Source organism: Megalops cyprinoides, chromosome 8 (assembly GCF_013368585.1).
Source record: "Megalops cyprinoides isolate fMegCyp1 chromosome 8, fMegCyp1.pri, whole genome shotgun sequence".
Lineage (NCBI taxonomy): Eukaryota > Metazoa > Chordata > Actinopteri > Elopiformes > Megalopidae > Megalops > Megalops cyprinoides.
Genome location: NC_050590.1, coordinates 13906418 through 13926392, shown reverse-complemented (window position 1 = coordinate 13926392; position 19975 = coordinate 13906418). Strand labels below are relative to the sequence as shown.

The 19975-nt window shown below is 38.9% G+C and overlaps 1 protein-coding gene across 2 annotated transcripts in view; it reads left to right on the top strand.

Annotated features, from left to right (window-relative positions):
• Positions 1-7537, top strand: part of LOC118781873 (nuclear factor of activated T-cells, cytoplasmic 3-like) — a 56410-nt gene extending 48873 nt beyond the window's left edge. For both annotated transcript variants that reach the window (XM_036534999.1, XM_036535000.1), the window contains exon 10: positions 6673-7537. In XM_036534999.1, coding sequence (XP_036390892.1) covers positions 6673-6749 — 77 coding nt within the window. In that variant the 3' untranslated portion in view covers positions 6750-7537. The remainder of the gene's footprint in view (positions 1-6672) is intronic.
• Positions 7538-19975: the final 12438 nt, after the last annotated feature.

The window sequence follows — 19975 nt, the reverse complement described above, 5'->3', positions numbered from 1 at the left end:
GCACCAGTTTATGTTACATCAGTCTGTATCTTTCACATCACATTGGTAATCTTAATAGTAGCCATTAATGTAAATATAAACCCCAGGAGACTGACCACTGAATATGACTTATCATTGCCTAATACACATAAAGGTTTTATCTATGTCCGTGCATAACGTAAAATGTACACCAGGCTTATACCCATTTGTAGTCATGTCCACAGGGGAAAGCGTAAACTCTGATTTCATTCCTCATTGAATGCACAGCAAAGTCCACTTAACAGTGACTGTGCTGCTGTTACTCAAAGTGACAGGAAACGGTTAATGAGTCACCTCGCCCTTCCCCTGTTTAGCATGCCATTCGGGCCCCTCTGGAAGGTCACCTGTCTGGTCACCAGCGTGGTTTCCTGAGAGCAGACATTTTCATGAGCCAAATGAAGGAGGGGTTCAGTTAATCAATCACAGGGACTTGGGAGGAGAGATTGCACTATGATTCATCAAGACAGTTGACAAACCCTCCACTGCGTTTCACTAGATAGGCACCCTGTTGAGTGCAAATGTAGATATCTTTTTTTGTTATGTTTTTTTTTTGCTGTTTCCTCTGGGTTTTGTAAGGACAATGAGGGTCTTTACCCACACAGAACAGTAATTGTCACCAGGTTGTGGTGAACAATTGATTATACAGTAGGTGACACATTTTTAAACTGTACATTTGTGTTCTTACAACAAAATTCAGTTAGCTTTTTACAGTTTTTTTAGGATACGGTATTTAAAATGCAATTTTGTGTATCAGTGTGGTTATCTTATATTTTGACATATTGGATTAATGTAATCATTTATTCTATATTTTGTGAACATACATACTATTTACAACTATTTTGTTTCACTGCATTCTTATTATAAGATATTTAATCATCCTTTATATGTCGAAATACAATCAATGGATAGATATAATTACCCTTATAACTGCCATCTTTTTTTTTTTTTTTTTTTTTTTTTAGTTCTTTTTATTTTTCAGGGCTGAAGTCATGCCATTGCCATGCACAACTTTTCATAAAATCTTAAGTGGAACCAAAACAGTGCTCTTTCGTATTCTTGTCTGGAGGCAAACACAATCTCTCCTGTCAGTGGTGTGAATGTTTTCCATTGTAACATACTTCTTTCCATCAGATGGAAAGAACAATGTCACTTCGTCTTCATGTTATTATGTTAAGCACAGACAAAATGCTGGCGTATAGTTTTATACACACTTTCTTTATTGTCGAATAACTTCAGCTACCTTTGGGTACCTCAGTATTTCTTTTTTCCATTTTCTCCCCAATTTGGAATGGCCAATTTCCCAAATTCTGTCCAATTTGTCATCATCGATGTTCGGTGCCATTGCACAACCCCCACTGTCAATCCGGGAGAGCGTGGACAATCACGTGCCCTCCTCTGAGACACGTGATGTCAGCAGCTGCTTCTTTTCACACTGCGGCCCACAAGCTAAGCTAGCACAGAGATGAGTTGGAGAAAGACATTTCGTATGCAGCTTTGGCACGTGGACGAAAGGTGCCCGATTGACCAGCAGGGGTCGCTGTTGCTAATGGGACCGAAGCCCCTGCAGATGTACCCATCCCTATCCCGGCGGAATGAAGCCAATGTGTTCCGCCTGTGAGCTCCTGGTCACTGTCGGCTAGTGATACAGTCTGGTTCAAACCCGGGCCGTAGCGTTCAGTCTACACTCAGAGAGAGTGCTTTTACCGATGAGTACCTCAGTATTAATCACACAATTTCCATTGAGACTGGCTAATCAAAACAGTTGTGTATTTTGTTCCAAATTTTACTTGAAGAAAGTGGTATTATGTGAATTGTATTCATATGTGCGTATCTAGTGTGTAAAGGCAGGTATAACTAATTTTGTATATATGTATGTAATTATTTATTTTCTTTGTTTTTTGTTTTTTTTTTTCCAAGTAACCCAGTCCTGATACATAATTTATTGTGTACCTGAAAATTATGGCATGTGAATACATACAACATATTGAATGAGAAAGAGACAAATGCATATTAGCATTATATTATTTACTGATCCTGCATGCCTTCCTCCTCATTTAGTCTTAAAAGCCCCTGGCATTTTCCAAGCTCATTTATAACTTTTTTTTCTGAAATACCATTCACGTCCTACAGAGTTCACAGTGAGGTGTGAAAGCAGGCAGACTTCAGGATTAGCTCCCTGAAGTACCTGATGTTAACCCTGGTGAGGATTAGGTCCATACCTTTGCAGACCCATTCTAAAAAAACCAGCGTGAACCCTGCATACGCAGATGACTGCATGAAGGAAATTTCCCATCGACATTTATGTACAATATGTACAAGTTAGCTCCATCTTTCCATTGCTTACCCCCCCCCCCCCTCCCCCCACCTTCAAAAATCGAAACCAGTGACACACTGTTAGATCATTGACAGAAGGAGAGACGTGAAAGATGACTGCATCTGGGAATAAGGCAGGGCTTTGAAGGCTTCTCACTGGGGTGCAGCTCATGGGTTTCACGAGACTAGAGCTGACACAGTTATCAGGGGACCTTCCTTTCATCTGACTGTTTCACAGAGGAAGATGTTTGAGAGAACAGTAACACGCACATCTAGGGATGTCCCCACCTACTCATTTTTGAGGATCCCCTTTTCAAAAATTGACTAATAATGCAAAGTTTGGTGAATCATGTGTTTTGAATCTTACAGCTAAGCATGCAGTACAGCAAGTTAATCAGGAAATTAGCATCACAATGTGCCTCTCAGTGAGGTAATGTTAGTGTGTAGCAACCTGATGTTTACGGGCCATTGTCTGCTATTAATTAGTTGAACAATATAGAATGCTGTATTAATAATGTAGGCAAGTTTTTTCACTCTGGATACATTTTTATTTAACAATTTACTAAAATATGTGATGCTGTGTTGGTAATATTTATTAGCCTCTGCTAAAACCATTATGAATCATTTGACTCAATGATATAGGCTTTGTTGGTGCTAACATTCCTGTTGATGAAGTCATAACTGCAGTGTGAATGCTGAGCTGTTAAATGCGAAATAAAGTGTTGTGGTGGCAGAGGAATGTAACTGATGCTGATCTTTCACAGTGTGTGCGGTACACAGTGTGTAGGAGGGGAGGCGTGGAGGCTCGCCTTGACTGAGCATTGTGCTCTTTCCTGAACTAAAACCAAACACTGTTAAAGTGAACCTGGTTTGTCAAATGTCCTCTGCAGTTTCAGCCATGTTGTGGCCAGTTGATACGAGTAACTTTACCGTGACATCTGACATGTCTGTGATGTCTGAAATCCGTATGGAAGATATACATCATACGTCATACACATATAGAAACACACGAATATGCAATACTCTACATATTACAGATGTATTATTTTTTTTCCACTTTTGCATTCATATATCCAGGAATAGTTTTCAAATGTTATGTTTTACAATACATTCAAAATGATACGTTTAAAATTACTTATACTAAAATTGACAATAGCAATATATCTCATAACTTTTTATCTAAACCTTGTTGAGAGAGTTTCCATAGAACATGCACTGACAGTTCAGAAATCATGCAGTCAAAGATCATGGCAAACGAAAATATTGCCTTTAAAACTGCATATGTTACATGGTACACAGCAGTAAATGGTTTATGTACTGGTACTAGAATAAGGCATTGTATGGGTTTAGCAAACTGAAACAGGATCATGTCAGCTAGTTTTACTGGGTAAGCAGATCACATGATAAAATGCATCAGCTGAACATAAATGCAAAACAATAGAAAAACATCAAGCTTAGTCAAGTGGTATGGCATCTCACAGTGGTTGTGGTAAATATCTGTTGTAAACAAAGGCAGTACTAAAGCTGATGGAGAAATAATGCTCTTTAAGGTCACAGATTTCACTTTTTTTTGGTATGTCAGTTGATGCGAAAGGAAGCCGCCTACGCTAACAGGATGATCTTTGACAGTGGCTGGGCTCAAGATCTTTCTCACATCATCAGAAGAAACAAACAGAAAATAGCAGCCATCACACATTTTTAAACATACAGTATGACATCTGTCAGCAGGCCTCAAAATAAGATCCTCCAGTGTTAAGGGGGAACCGTGCACTGTCAATCATACATGATGCTCAGATCTGTTTAGAAGGCAACTTTTGCGAAGGCACTCTTGGACTGCTTTAACACTGATCTTAAAATTGCTTTGGACAGAATATGTGAGACCACACGTTGTGGATGAGTGTCTTCAGTGATTGCCTGGAGTGTTATTTTCCTTTGCATTTACAGTATGCAATGTTGACACAATGAGTGTTTTGCAGACAGCTGACCAACCCCTCTGAATATCCTACAGGATCTAAGCTACTCACAACACCAATACAACTTCCATTTAAGCTCCTTATTGCTTGCTAAATGAATAATTGAATGCCAATGTGTAATTCCCAATGTGCTACACGGGAGAAATGGGGGAAAATTTGTAAATTGCCGTTGGAAGTTTTTGTGTTTGAAGATTTTAAATGGCCTGTATTTGAAAGAATAAATGAGGTGCAGTACAGAAACATCTTTTTAGAGAGAATTGATACATGATGGTGAATATTTGCATAAGGGAAGTTTAGTCGCCAACAAAGCAGCTCACTTCATTTTATGAAAATGGCATGTAGAGAGCCGGTACTGAAATGCATCATACTTTTTAGTTTGGTTTATTGTTGAATAAAGTCATAGTTTGGTAAATGTTAGATGTCCCCATTACTCATACTGCAGGTGTGATTGAATGGCAAAATGCAAATGGGTTTGATTGTAAAAGCTGCTCTTTTGTATGTGAGTTTCTGACTTCAGATTTTAGTCTGCTTTTAAATTAAAAAGCACCCATCTTAATGTGTGATTACAATACTGAAATGACATTTCTGTGGCAAGGATGACGTGTGAAACAGTTCCAACTCATATTATTTTGTGATCAGCGTAAATAGGGCTTAATATAATGTAGTTTTCCAGGCTTTTCATTTATTTTGAGCCCACCTTATGTTAAGATTTAGAAAAAGAGTTTTTTTTTTTTGTCTCACATGACTCACAATATGGTGTTGAAGATGAGTTTTTGAAAAAAAAAAAAAAAACTGAGTGGCTGTTTCTGTGCAAGGGAAGAGGAGAAGGCCCCTGCTGCTGTCTTTGAATGTACATAGTAAAGGCAGGCAGGTGCAGCATGGTAATATCAGCTCCTGCTGATTGAGCCATTCACAGCATAGACAATGACATGTGCTCTCGTGCAGGTGATGCATTTACCTGTCCATGTGTCTGTCACCTGCTGCTCAGTAGGTTACTGTCCAAATGCACACAACCCTGCCAGCTTCCTCATGGAAAAGCTATTAATAGGTGGTGTATTTCTAGGCACTCTGTCGGCATCTCCTTTCATGTTTTAAATAAGTTGCTCAATAAAAATAGATCAAAAATTAAAAGGGACAGAAGCCTAGACTGTCAGGGCACTGATACTGTACTATTAGGGGATTTATGCTGAAGTGGAATGAACAGACACTCGGAAGAGGCAAGCGTTAATACGGGAGAATGCAGAGAAGGGTCAGTGGCTATCTGTCTGTATCTCCATCAGTTTCAGTTGGCATATTTCATGGACTTCATGCAAATGGTACATGCAGCTATCCTTTTTCATACAGAAGGAACTGGACATGTGTTTTCTGTCTATTCTTTGTTCGGTAGTATATACGGTAAAATTCCCTCACAAATGTTTTTTGAAGTTTGATTTATTTTATGACCTCTGTTTTTACTGGCTCCCCACTGTACACCCTGCTGTGAAACAGCCAGTCAAACGTGTAGAGAAAATCACTGCAGGAGCACTTAACAATCAGGCTTCTGTTGGAGGCATTTGAAAAGAACAAGCTGTAGAATAGCTGCGATGCTATTTATTTAATGTCCGATTGCTAGAGTAATTACTGCAGTGAGTAAAGTGCCTCTTGGGGGATTAAAAATGTATGGTTTTACAATAGCCTTTTTATATGGGCTTTTCACAAAGCTTATCAAAATGTATTATAGCTCAGTGGAAATGTTCTGCTTCCATTAAAAAATAATGAAGTAACGGACCAGTTGCATTGTAGTCCATAAAATAAAGTAGGATGATATTTACAGGAGTGTGTTTTTTTATACAATGTAATTTGTCAAAGGCCACTAATCTGAACAGCATATAACTAGATTGACACAAAGGCTCCAGATAAAACACTGCATCACCTGCAGCTGAATGGACTGCTTTCTTTTCCATTTATTAAATTTCTACTGAGATCCCAACTTTTCTGCATTTCTGCTCAAAGCGCCAAGTTAATGTCTCTGGGTGTGTGTGTGATTGAGTTCTTATTTGCTGTGTTCCACTGCACATTTACATACTGAGCAAGCGGGGGACAACAGCATTGGTCCAGAGATGAGCAATATCGCCATCATGTGGCTATTAAAGGAAGCACAAGAGTGAAAATTTCATTTGATTCCTTATGTCAGAACCTGATTCAACATCTAGGACTTGAAAAAGCAGAGAAAATGCCAGCACATACAAAATGATACAAAAGGTTTTAAATTATCTTAAGATGGCTTACCACCACAGTGACATGAACTCTGTCTCACACACACAAGCACCTTTGCTGTTGGGGTGAACTGCAATGACCATGTGTCTCTGTGTCTGCCCTTCTCTTGTAGTGAACGAGATCATCGGCAGAGATATGTCCCAGTCCCCCGGCTCTCATGGCCCCACAGCAGCACACGGCCAGTCCTAGCACCACCCGTAGCCAGGAGGGGACTCCACAAGCCAGGCCCAGTACTACGTCATCGCCCACTGTTCTAAACTCCAATACTGAAGCCTTTAACAGTACCAACTGAAAAAGCCTACAATGCTCTCCTCCCAGAGTCTGATCCCTGACTCTGGCTTCAGACATATACTCTAAGGAAATACACACACATTCTCACACTGGTTATGTATGTGTTGACAGTGTTTCAGACATGCACACAATGGGGTATATAAATAGCTTAGCATATGTGGCTGACAGTCCTACATAATGCAGCTTCTATTGTGCAGCAGGTGAGCCTGTATGATGTGGAAAAACAACAATGGGATATTACCCTAAATCAAGGTTTCAAGAGGTTATCATAATTTGACTGTTAAGAAATGTCACCACAGACCAGCATATTGTATGCAGCTGAATATATACTCCTCCATGTCTGTGAGCCTGTGTGTCCATTTCCTGTTCTGTAATAACAGAACAACAGGGGGAGGGGTATTAATGCGGTTGGAGCCAGTACCAGGGTATGGACATGTGACCTTGTCTGAGACAGAGAGCACTGTGTGACAGACGTGTATCTGTCTAAATGAGTGGGCTAGCTCAGGAGTTGAGCACATATGTGACCCCTCACCTAGGGGAATCCTCCACGTCACTGCAGGGGACACTAACACAGTGCACTGCCAGTCATTAAATGGCACGGCCAACTATAGAACAGTACCTTCCAGGGCAAAGGAGGGACCCTGCCTGCAGTGTGTGGGAAAGATTAAAGCAGCCTTGGGCTGGGCGATGACACCTACCATTCCATCCTGGAGCTGAAACGGGGTTTGTAATATGCAACATTCCACACTTATGATGTTTTTTCAACTTTGTAGATAGCTGTATATTTTTCCCTCACTTCAGGTAGCACAAATGCCTTATAAACATTTAGAAGCTTTGAACTGATTGTTACATTTTATATAGCTGACCTTTGAGCTGATTATTAACATGAAAAATGTTGATGAAAAAACATCAGTAGGTTATTGAAAACCTAGTTCAGGATGTTTCTAGATACAGTTTGTAGAGGCTTTTTGAAGTGCTTACAAAGTGCATTGGTGAAATGGTACTCTTGCAATAAAGGCAATGTCTTACATTGATACCTTTCAGCTTCTTTTAGCCAGAAATAGCCATTTAGAGTAAATATTTTCATGGAAATGCAGCAATGCATAGTAAGGAAACCTGCTGGTTTGAAAAGAGCGGGAAATGGTGTGAAAGCTGTGCAGAGGGGACAGATTAGGCCATCTGCTGACAGCCATTAAGAGTTATTCAGTTGCCTGATGCAATACTACTCCTGACATGCAGGAACATTTGTGTGCCTTTCAATTAAATTGAATATGGTAGATTTATATAAGCTGCAAGTTATGAAAGATGGGTGATTACATCTGTATTATGAGCTTGGAATGCCACACAGACTAATTGGTTTGAATTAAATGTATGCAGTAACTAAGATTCTATTTCCAACGAACAAGTTGAAAACTAGCACAAAGAACAAAGCCCCTGTGCTTCACTCCTAAGGTCATTTCCGCTCTCATTCCATTTCCCAAGATTCTGTCTGACAGAGTGATACAGCACTAGTCCTGGAAGGCTACAGTGAGTGCAGGTTGTCCATCCGTGAGGCCCATATCACCTTTTTCAACTAACTACCGCCATTGATTTTAGCTGTTCTCCCCAGCTGTCTGTGTGAGTTGTTTAAGAGAGGATCGGAGTTTAGTAGCCCTTTTGAAGGAGGGGAAAAAGTGTTGCCATTGGCAGCTTTCAGGATTAATTGTGGAAATTTCCATATGAATACCATTGCTTCATGTTGGCAGGTCTTGATTCAGATCAAGCTCAAAATTCTAACTGAAAACAATCCGTTCAGATTGATTCAAACCTTTGTGAAAGGTTGTTGTAGGTTTGCTGTGATGTTGATATCTTTAAAGGTGACAGTAGATGTATTAGTAATATTGGCAAATAAAAATTGATCAGTTTTATGAGGAAAATATCAGCTGTTTGTGTGATTCAAACAAAATCAGTAAAATGTCTGATAGAAAAAAATAAATAATGCAAGACTGTTATTTGCTAAAACTGTCATTGAAAGATTTGAATGCAGCCTGATGTTGTGAATGATGGCATTAGTTAGAAGTGGGAGCAGCTTCTCTGTAAAAGCAGATTTTGGCCATGTTTGCTCAGGAGATACTGTAAAAAAGGATCTATGCAGGATTGCTTTTACTCTCTGCCTTAACCTGTTTTTAGTTAACTTGATAATTATACTGTTGCATGTATATTTTTCTATTTGAAAACTGGTACAGCCACTCTGGAAATGTCCTTGCGAGTCTTTGAGACAGAGCAGTATTGTAGAAGAGAGTGGGTTCTATACAGTCATGTCAAAATCACGAAGAAATGATGGAATTTTGCTATGCACTAAAACCTGATGCCTTTCAGAACCTTGTTGCCTGTAGATGTAGAAGCTGTATAGTTGCTTTACAGTAGAAATATGCAAGAGACATGTGTATATATATATATATATATATATATATATATATATATATATATATATATATATACACACACACACATATATATATATATATGTATGTTCCTGAGTCATTTGTTTCATGGGTCTGCCTTGTAAAGGATTCAGTACAAGCGTCTTAAAAGATTCTTGTGTTTGCGTGCGTGTGTATGTCTTTGTTCCAATAAACTGTAGATATAAGACTTAAAAATCCTTTGAATTTCAATGGAGAAAAAAAGCACATGAATGCATTAGGCTATGCAAACTAAGCTTGTAACAACACGATGTCACGTGGCATGTGACATCAAGGACGTATACCTTATTCATATGTATTTAATGCTCACACTTCCGGTTTGTGTTCTCAAATGTAAACATGTACATATATTGAGAGAATATGCCACTATTGTACGTTTTGGTCTGTCAGATGATTTGAAATTGAGATTAAAAATTCATGTAGGGAAGCCTTAATACATTTCAAGCTTTAAATTACCAATTATTCAAATTGCATTGCATCATTTTGGAATTATTTTAGAACTTTGTGAAAATGATTTGCAGCACAGAAGCAGGGCATAAGCTGCTTTAGGAGTCATGCAGCATCCATCTCCCTGGGCAACTAGGACAACACCAGTGGTCTCCATCAACATGTGCTGCCGTTTCATGATTACCAAAGATTTAACAATGTGTTCACCTTGTACTGACTGGTTAGAACACATTCTCTAGAACTATATTTTTGATACTCTAAGATGGTTGTCATTCCTAAAGGTTGGGGAAATCACAGAAATAAGTTTTGTAATATAAAGGGAAGTACAGGTTTAGCTGATGTTTACAGAGCCTTGTATTGTTATTTCATGTACATTTTGTATTCTAACATTTTGTAAGAAAGAATGCAGTGCTTTTTTTGAAAATATTCAAAGGGAATACCCTGCATCTGAGGCTCTAAATTGATAGTGTATCAATAAAAAGGAAACTGTAAAAATGGTTCCTTGCGTCTGTCTCTGTGTTGTAGTGTGTAAAGGGTACCTGCAGGTGAGAGAATGACAAAGGGGAATATGAATACCTGGAGTGGAGATTCAGGTGTAAGTAAATTTACATTCTAGCTGATGTCCCTGGCTTAAATGGCCCATGTTAGAGTTAGCTGTATTCTTTTACCTGTTTCACAAATTACAAATCTCATTATCCTAATACACAAGAATTACCTTTTTAAAAATTATATTGTATACATATTGTCTGCCTCCCACAGAAACCATGTATATCCAAAACAGCTTTTCAGGAGGAACAAAAGACATATTTTCTTAGTTTTTAAGATACCTTCATGAAAATGCTTGTTTTACAGAGTATTACAAAAGGTAAGTTGTGCTAAAATGTAAGAAATGAAATGACACACAGCTTGTAAATCACGTGAGGTTTCTGCACTTACAAATGTGGACATACAAGGTTTTTGCATTTCAAATAACAAAAACGGCATTCAGGGAGTATAGTAAATGATATTTCACCCTGTAACACTACACATTTTGAAAAGTGATTTTTTGGACAACAATGTACGCTGGACGTTTTGTTTCATAGTTCACTGCCGATGCCTGCAGTTTAGGGCAGAGAAAATGTGCCTGCTCGTAGTCATGTGCTTTTTCTTGTCCATTTCTGGCAATGCTCCTGCAGCAACTGTTCTGAGAAATTACCTATTTGTGGACAGCAGGTGATCTCACTGATCTTTATTTGGTTGGTACAAACCAAGATTCATGTCCTCAAATGAACTGCTGAAGATTTGCTGACAGAGAGTTGGTCCCCCATTTTCATCACAGAGTTGTCTGTATTCAGCATACAGCCAAGACATTGTGGAGAACCATGGCTCAAGATGCATTTTTTTGCTGGCGTCTGCAGTAGTGTGAGGACAGTTGGGTAAATCCTCAAGAAACTCCACCATGGATCCTGCTGCTAAGCCTCTCCTTTCACTGAAAGATTCAGGGATTGATGTTATGGAAGAGCTGCAATGTCAATGCATTGTCGTGCTTGATATTGATTTTTTCTGAATGTCGAATGCCTTCACATCAACTAAGCCATAAAATAGTGGAGGGTACAACTCCGGCAATCCTAGGCTTTTATTTTAAGTTGGGCACTGCAATCTCTCATTCATCAAATTATCTTTATTCAACAAACAACCCTATTCTGCAGTTTTGAGTATTTATGGGTCTAAGACAGCTGGAAAACCTGCTGAACTGCAGTCCTACTTAATCGCTCTTGGTACGTAAGTACACTGAGGCACCACACACTCTGCAGTGGGCTCACCTGGGGTAGCAGGCTGTGTAGTCCATCATCATGTTAACGAAGAGGTGGCCATGTGAGTGGGTAGGCATAGAGAATGTAGCACAGGCTGAGAGACAGAGGCCTGTTCATATAAAACACGCTCTGCTTGGCTAGGGTACTAGGAACAGCACCTGATGCACTCAACATAATACAGCACACAACCGTTCACTCCCATTGCCTCCAGTCATTTGGTATCAGACAGACATACTTTTCAGTAGTCTGCAAAGGATGATCTTACAGCTGACCTGCAGGTTTTAGGTTAGGGTAAACATACAGGTCCAATTCCTGTGGAGGTATTTACATAAAAACAGACTGTATCAGCACATGGGAGCCCTGGTCCCCTAGCAGAGAGAATGGGAGAAAAAAAGGACATGTTCACACAGCAGAGGTGACCTTATTACAGTGGATTATTTCCTCATAGTCAAGAGTCAAGAGGTAAATGTTTACTTGACAGTGTTATAGACCTTCCATGTCCCACCAGTACAGATTACAATTAGACTCAAGGTCAAGCAAAGTCTTAAGCAAATAGTGACAAGGCTGCATTCAGAATTCTGTACGTATGTATTATTTTGAAATTATTCAGAAGAACAGTAATGATCATATTGTGTTCCGGATGACGAGCAGAAATATTATCTATATGTAAACCTATGCATCTCTAAAGAACAAATATACTACAATGTGTTGAGTAGCATTATATAACACACAGCCACTTCAACCATTCAAACACTGGGCAACTTTCTGGATTAAATGTTTGGTACTGAGTTATTATACGGAATGCATAGAAATACAAATTCAGTCGTCAGTATTGTTTCATCATGGAGCCAGTATTTTGGGAGTCCATAGCTGAATATACAGGTGCTGTAATGACCCACATGGTAATTTGCTGGGTGGAGGAGGCAGACCATCGCAGTTAAGATCGGCCCCCTCCAACAAATAGCTAATCAGCCCTGGGGGGATCAGATCTGTGTTAATGAAAATGAGGATCTAAGTGGAGGCGTCAGACCTGTGTTAGCCAGTGTGAAGGATGGGTTTAGATGCATCACAGATATTTGCAAGGGTGACTAATGGGGTTTGGATGTCTTAGAGGACTGTGTAGGAATGTGTTTAGTGAAAGTGAAGAATAGGATTAGATCTTTAAAATAGTTTGAGTAACATTAGTTAATATAGTAAATATGCGCCATAGAGTAAATTACAATAAAAAAACATTAGTCAAATGTCAGTATGATTTCAAACAGCACAGAGTCGATTTTGCAGGAAGTGAATAAGCATTGTTGACAGTGACAGTGAGTGCACCTGTTGGGCTTCAGCAGTTGTACTGTGGTACATCTCAACCGATCTCTCGCCCAGGATCTGCTTGTGATTTCTCTGGACGTTCTGGTCACACCCCTTGCAGGCTAAGACCACACAGGCATCTCCAGTGGGACGGCCATCAGGGTACTTCACAAACAGCAGTCCCTCACTGCCGGCCATCACAGGACACTCCGGTCTGAAGAAGCCAAGTACATGCTCAGGCATGGCAGTGATGGGCAGTCCACACATTCAGATGACAACCAGGTTCACTTTCAACAGGAACTGGGCCACCCAATTAGAAGTGCCCATTAGAAGTTAAAAAGTAGAAGAGACACAAAGTGAATAATCTTTGAGCATACTTCATGATAGGCTATCTATTACCACATGGCATATTGCAGGGATGGGTGCCCATAATGGGTGATATTAAAATATCAACTAACACAGAATTTAACCTCAGTTCTTCTTTTACATTCAGCACTAATAAAGATGCACCATTCTCAATTCAAAAACTGCTGTACACACATAAATCTTAGTGTATATTTTTGGTTTGTAATGACAAAAGAGTAGAGTTCTCATCCCACATGAATACATTACAATAAGGAGGACAAAAGCCATTCAGGGCCTATTGAAATTCTGTTTGTATAGCTGTCTGAACTTTCAACCATATGTATAGATCTTAATCAGCCTGGATAATGTCTTCAGAGTCAACCATTCTATTTTAAAGCTTCTTTTACTCTAGACCTCAACCATTCTGAATAAACCCTATGGTGAACAAAACATCCAACCTGCCTTCGTCTCTTTATGGCCTCTTTGTCTGCCATCAAACCTGCAACTTTCACTGGTCCCTTCCCTTTCAGAACTGTATGCACCAGCTCTCTTCATTGGCCACAAGGGGGATACTGTGAACAGAACATGGTGCTGTTCACTGGCATAAAGTTTCTTCAACTACCTGCCTTAGGTCAGCGCTGGGATCTCTCTCATAAATCACCATTCACCCCCATGAGATAAGGCATAGCAGCTAAGATCTGATACAGAATCCCTAATTATGTCCCTGTGTACACAATTATTCAATAGTTCAATTCCCAGCTGGGGCATTGCTGTTTTACCCTTGGACAAGGTACTTAACCCCAAACTGCTTCAGTAAATATCCAGCTGTATGAATGGTTAAAATTATAACCTATGTAAGTCATGCAGGATGAGAGTGTCTGCTAAATAACAATAATGTAATGTAATGAAACTGCCCTTTGCTGACTGAAACATCATGAATATCATAAGGACATTGAATTGATTCAAACTGATGTCTCCAGTACAGTAATGATTATAGGATTTGACAGATTTCTCATTTCTAAAGCTATTACAAGGGAACTGTGGGGAAGAAAAAAGCAACAATCCAAAGCTGGCTACAGAATGCTGACACATGCAGCATGTATGTACGTGTGTGTGGTGCTGGAAGGGAGATTTGGTCTGACAGGTTTTCTGTTTGTGAAAAATAGAGACAGAGAGATGGGTTGCAGTAGTAATCATCCAGACCAAGGACTGCTCTTGGCAACAGCCACATGCAAAAAAGCAAAGCATCTACAAAAGCAATGCCTTAAAAAACAAGAGAAGGCCCAGTTTCCTGTAAATAAGCCATAGAAGACAGTCAGCAGTACATTCTTCACTTCCCATTGGTCTACCATGAGACCACGGACCTCATGTGTATCCGTTTACTGGTAATCATTTACTGAGTAATCCATTAACTAAGTCTGTTCCAGGTGCTGTTTTGCATATGTTATTATAAGCCTTCTCATTTAAATAGTGCCCTGTTTGTCACTTCGGCTCAGTCTGTAAATGTGAGATCCTTCAGAGTAACCCTTCAAGTAGGATTAATACTTAAAAGGCATTTTCCACCCAAGGATCTGTATGATTGTCAAACTTCTGTGCAGTACTTCCAACACAATGACCTACATTTAAATTGGTACTATTTAATGCTTTATGCCAACTTTGCTTCCAATCCAACTTAGATTAGTCTCAAAACATGCATGTAATTAATAATGTCCATCTAATTCCAATGATATAGCTGATTATGAATAAGCATTTCATATAGCCACTGGAGTTACAGCATGCTCTAAAAAGACAATATGTGATATAAGAAGATATGTGGTGGCACCACTGACATATGTTATTACTATGAAAATATAATGGCATCCCCATAGAAACAGTTGTTATATAACAGCTACAGCTATAACATCAGAAAGAAACAAAAACCTACCTTTAACAACACAGTAAAATTAGAAAATTACAGTACAGGAGGCTATACTTAGCTAGCATGATTTAGGATCTTTTTAAATGTAGGCATCACAAACATGAACTCGACAGTTTTCTTAAAGTAAGGTTTTCTCATCGTAACATATTTTACATATTTTTATATTTTAAGGTTACAGAACAAGGTAACATCTTATATTCCAACATGTTAGGTAGACAAATTTAAAGTTTTTGTGCACCACTCTTCTTTATTTCTTGAATGAAACCCCGGCTTTCTGAATTTTAAAAGACTGGTATCAGTAGAATGGGATGCCCAAAGACTGGCAACTTGGTTACTTATTGACCAGTTATCTAGTCACACTGAACTCAATTCAGTCAGAAAATTTAACACAGCACAACAAGCGGGCTCACACAGGTTATGTCATATGCTTGACATGGACCTCCCTAGCAGCCCTGGGTAGCTCCTTTTGGCAAGCATGTCAGGGAGCCACCAACAAAAGTATACTAATTTTGACAAAGAATGCCAAATGAAGCTATAACGTTTCCCTTTCAAGTGTAGGCCATGTCCAATGTAGTCCTTGAAGGCACTGTACTCCACACCTTCATTATAGTATTTGAACGTTTTCAAGGTACCAACCCCCTGTTACATCCATTTAGCAAAGAGGTAGTCCAAGTGTATTTGGTTAAAGTGCATCCATGTTAGACTTTGCTTCAAATTTCTTTGGGAAAGTAATTTTTTGATAAATTCTGAGTTATGTCTTTTCACGAAATCAACAAAGTATGAAATATTGTTCTTGAAAAGGAAAAGTACCCAAGACTCCTCATTTAGAGCAATATGTATAGCATTGCATTTTTTATAAATGAACTTATCGTTCCAGAAAAAAAAATACCAGGAGTCTTTAACTCACATTAAAGAGGTCACATTTTTTTTCACCCCCATATATTCTCAAGTCCTTTACCCTCTGCAGGTGCACACCCTCGGAATGTAAGTTGAATCTTCCAGAGATCAGCCTTTCAAACAATACCTATTTTGGTTTCAGTCCCACATTTATTACTGACCCAATTAACCTGGAATTGGATTCCAACAGTAACCAAATCTTAATTGCAGAACCCTTCTGGTTCTGTGTACCTTGTAGAGCAATATCCTTTTTATGTTTTGGACACCTCTGGCTCTGGGTTATGGATTCAGTTAAACACATATGTTTAATAAAATGCCAGTCCACCATGAACATAGATTCCTTTGAATCTGGTGTATAGTTAAATTTGTGTAGTGCTGCAAAACACACTGCTACTATTTTCTCACAATTTGTTTTACATCAACAACTCTGGAGCCCCATCTAGCGCAATCACTTAGAAAAACCACAATTTTTCTGAAAAAAAAAAAAAACCGACACACCCCTTACTTCCTCTTACCAACCGTCTTAAAGATATATCTTACATGTGACAGTATGGTGAAACTGTAGTGGTTTTACTCTGCCACTGAACACATTTGTGTTTGAAATAAATAATTAAATAAATGAAAAATAAATAATTTCAGCCTCAAAATGAGGCCTATATTTGAAAAAAAATTAATGGACAGCTATATACCCAGCTAAACTTAGAGATGAGAGGTCAACACCTATTTTGAGGTTGGGGGGTTGGTTCGTTGTTCTCCTCTTTTTTTGTTATACACTAATTAAGGAGAGTCCTCTTGGTATTTTCACATCGAAAACACAGGTATCAACAATGAGGTGCGAACATCTGCTAAAAATGCCAATAAATTTAAGGCCTAATATCTAATCGTCTTTGCCTTAAATCAAAGTAGTTTCTACTCGTGACTCACCTGTTGCAGAACTATGCCCAGACGTTCAGCATCGCAAGTCAACCTGGTGTCCTCTTGACCTTTGTCTGTCATTCCAAAATGCCTGGCTTAACAAGACGCCTATAAATTTCCCCACCTGTTAAAATTGCTATCATTCAGCATCTTGTTATCGCCATGGTGTTGTAACACTATGTAACGTGTCACTGTTTAGCGGTTAGGTTGTACATATCCTTTCAGCACACAGTTTTTCTTTAAAATTTGGTTCAGATTACTACACGATAAACTCAGCAGTTGCTAGCAAAGCATTTAAATGCCAACGTGAGGTTACAAACCTCACGGCAAGCCTCTGTCAAGCTACTCATACGGTCAAAAGGTACGCTTTCGCTCAGTTTCTTACAAACTAGTCTACAATTAACTTCAAGGGCTTTGATAATATATGATAAGCATTGCATTCCATTCCAAAGTAGTAACCGTTCTGGCACAATATAAACCAACTATTGTTGTCAAGATAAAGTTTGAGAATTAAAGTAAATAAACTTTAATTGTCCTTTACTTAGCTTATGACATAGGCCTACAGAGACAAGTTCTATAGCAACTTTAATTGGGTCAGAAGCTCCGTACCTTTTTGTTACGTAGATCCACAATTTACCACAAAGACAATTATTTTCCTCTCATAAATCTAAAATTTATCCTCATTTGTACCAGCTGTTGCCCCACAGACAACCACCATCAGTGACCACACGGGAAAATACTAAGAAAGCAGAGAACACAACTAATAGGACGGTTCACCTTCACAAAGAAAAGAGCTGGCACGTTTAATTTCATCAAGGAAACAAGAATAAAACAAGCTAATTTTCAGAGAAGACATGAAAGAACTTGTGCTCGGAGACACTACCTGATCTAGAACTCATGTCTGCTTTTTTCAGAGGTACTGGTTAAACTGACATAGAAAGGTATGAAAAATCCAGGTTTCTTCCAAGACAGCACCATAGGGAGCCCCAAAGTTTTCTCTATTATTATTTTTTTTTTCCCTAAACTACCTGCACTGGGTTCTGCCTCACAGGTGGAATTCAGTCTCCCAAGGGAGTATGTCCATTGGCTGCTTCCAAAAAGGTGGTGAGGGGTGTGGGGGCACCAACAACTGTGTAACTCAATCTGATTGGTCTTTTCATGTCCATGTTACTACTCATGGACAATAGCAATGCATATTTTCTCATGACTTATTATAAATATGAACTGACAGAAAGTGAAATAGTAAGAGTGAAAATGGGTAAATGAGTGACTTCACACTGCCATGGACCATACCATCTACCTGTGCCGTTTCTTCATGCAAACCTAGATTCAGTACAGTCAGAAATGAAGGCAAAAAAAACATCATGCAGATCTTTTATCATAAAAGAACATTTAACACTTAACACACTGAAAATAGAGGCTTGGGGTCTGGATTTCTGAATTGGGAAAGGTTTTTTATTCCAAATAGTACAGATAGAAATTGCCATCTTGTGAAGGACACTTTAAGAGAAACTTCTTGGATATATTCAGGTGAATGCAAATTTAATTTTTCCACAAGGTAAAGAGCAAGACAGCAGAAAAAAAAGTGAAGAACATGAAGGCATCAGCCAGCATACCAGGCTCCTCTGAGGAAATTATTACCAAATATATTTGTATTTTCTGTTTAAAATCAAATTGCATTCTGTCATGATTTTGATGTGATCCTTCACGGTTATATGGCTACTGTCAAAAAGCTAATTTTCATTAGCAACTTTGTCTCTGATAGCAGCTATTGGGTATGGACATAAACCATCCCAGAGACCTCCTTCCCCTTTCCCACTGCGCTGTTTTGTTTTTCTGCACTGCTCGTTACCAGGTTATTCACAATGAACCATTTACTGCAGCTACTCTACATACTTCAAAATGTTCTGCGAGCAGAAGTAAATTTCCCATGATCCACTTATTTTTATTTGAAAAATCAGATACAATTAACAGCTCCAAGTCATTTTATCAATTCCATGTTGTTGTTTTTTTTTTCCCAGTGAAGCAAAATATACTTCAGCTGAGGTTTCCCCACCAGGAAGTTTCTAATTATACCTGACAAAGGAATGAAAATATCGATCTGTGAAATACCTCAAGCATGACAGCTGTTTGAAATGATGCTCAGTGAACAGGTGAGCGCACCTTGTTTTCTATCAATAATTTATGACATGGCGAAGAGACATCCATTCACGGCATTTATGAATGGTCTTATTTAGCAGTCTAGGGACTACAAAGAAGCCGATGGTGCTGCAATCTAGCAGCTTCTGCATTAATTATAAGCTTTAAGAGATGGGGTGCAATGATATATTACCACACTTAATTAAGAAAGGCAGGAGACACTAAAAAAAGCCAGGTAGCCACTCATTTAGAAACTAGATTTGTTTAATTCATTCTTTAAGTGGGACTCAGCAAAAACATACTTTCACTTTGTAGCTGATGTTCTATGTTTTTATTAAGCAGTGAACATGTTTCCTGTCTTATTTTTTGCTGGAGCAGGCTGACAGATCAGCAAAGAATCTTACCACTGAACTGGTGGGCCAAGGACAATGCCAAGAAAAAATACTTTTGTCTGTGTATTGCTTGTCCCCTTTGTCTACGTTTGGCTTGGGAGGAAATCTCTTGAAATTTAAATGCTTCAGAAAATAAAAGCCCATCCCACTGTGTGCTTTAAATCCACATAAAAGGGCACATACATCTGTTAAATATGAGCTACAGCCTGACCAAAACATAGAGCAAACCACCAATTTCATTTTCGCCCAGCGATCACCAACCATTCCAGATTCTGCTGACTTCCTCTTTTTATTCTGGTGTTTAAGGTAGAGTGTGGGTTACTAAGAGGGGTATACACAAACAGGGAAAGTGTAATCATCTCCATTTTGCACTATATTGAGTCAGATCTTGTGTTCTGTGCTGCTGTCTGGAGAGACCTGTAAATGGTGACAGATTTACAATCCTAAAGTACATCTAAAAAATTAGGAAGAACTTCTAGATGATTTGTACTCTGAAATGATGCACGGCATTTATAAT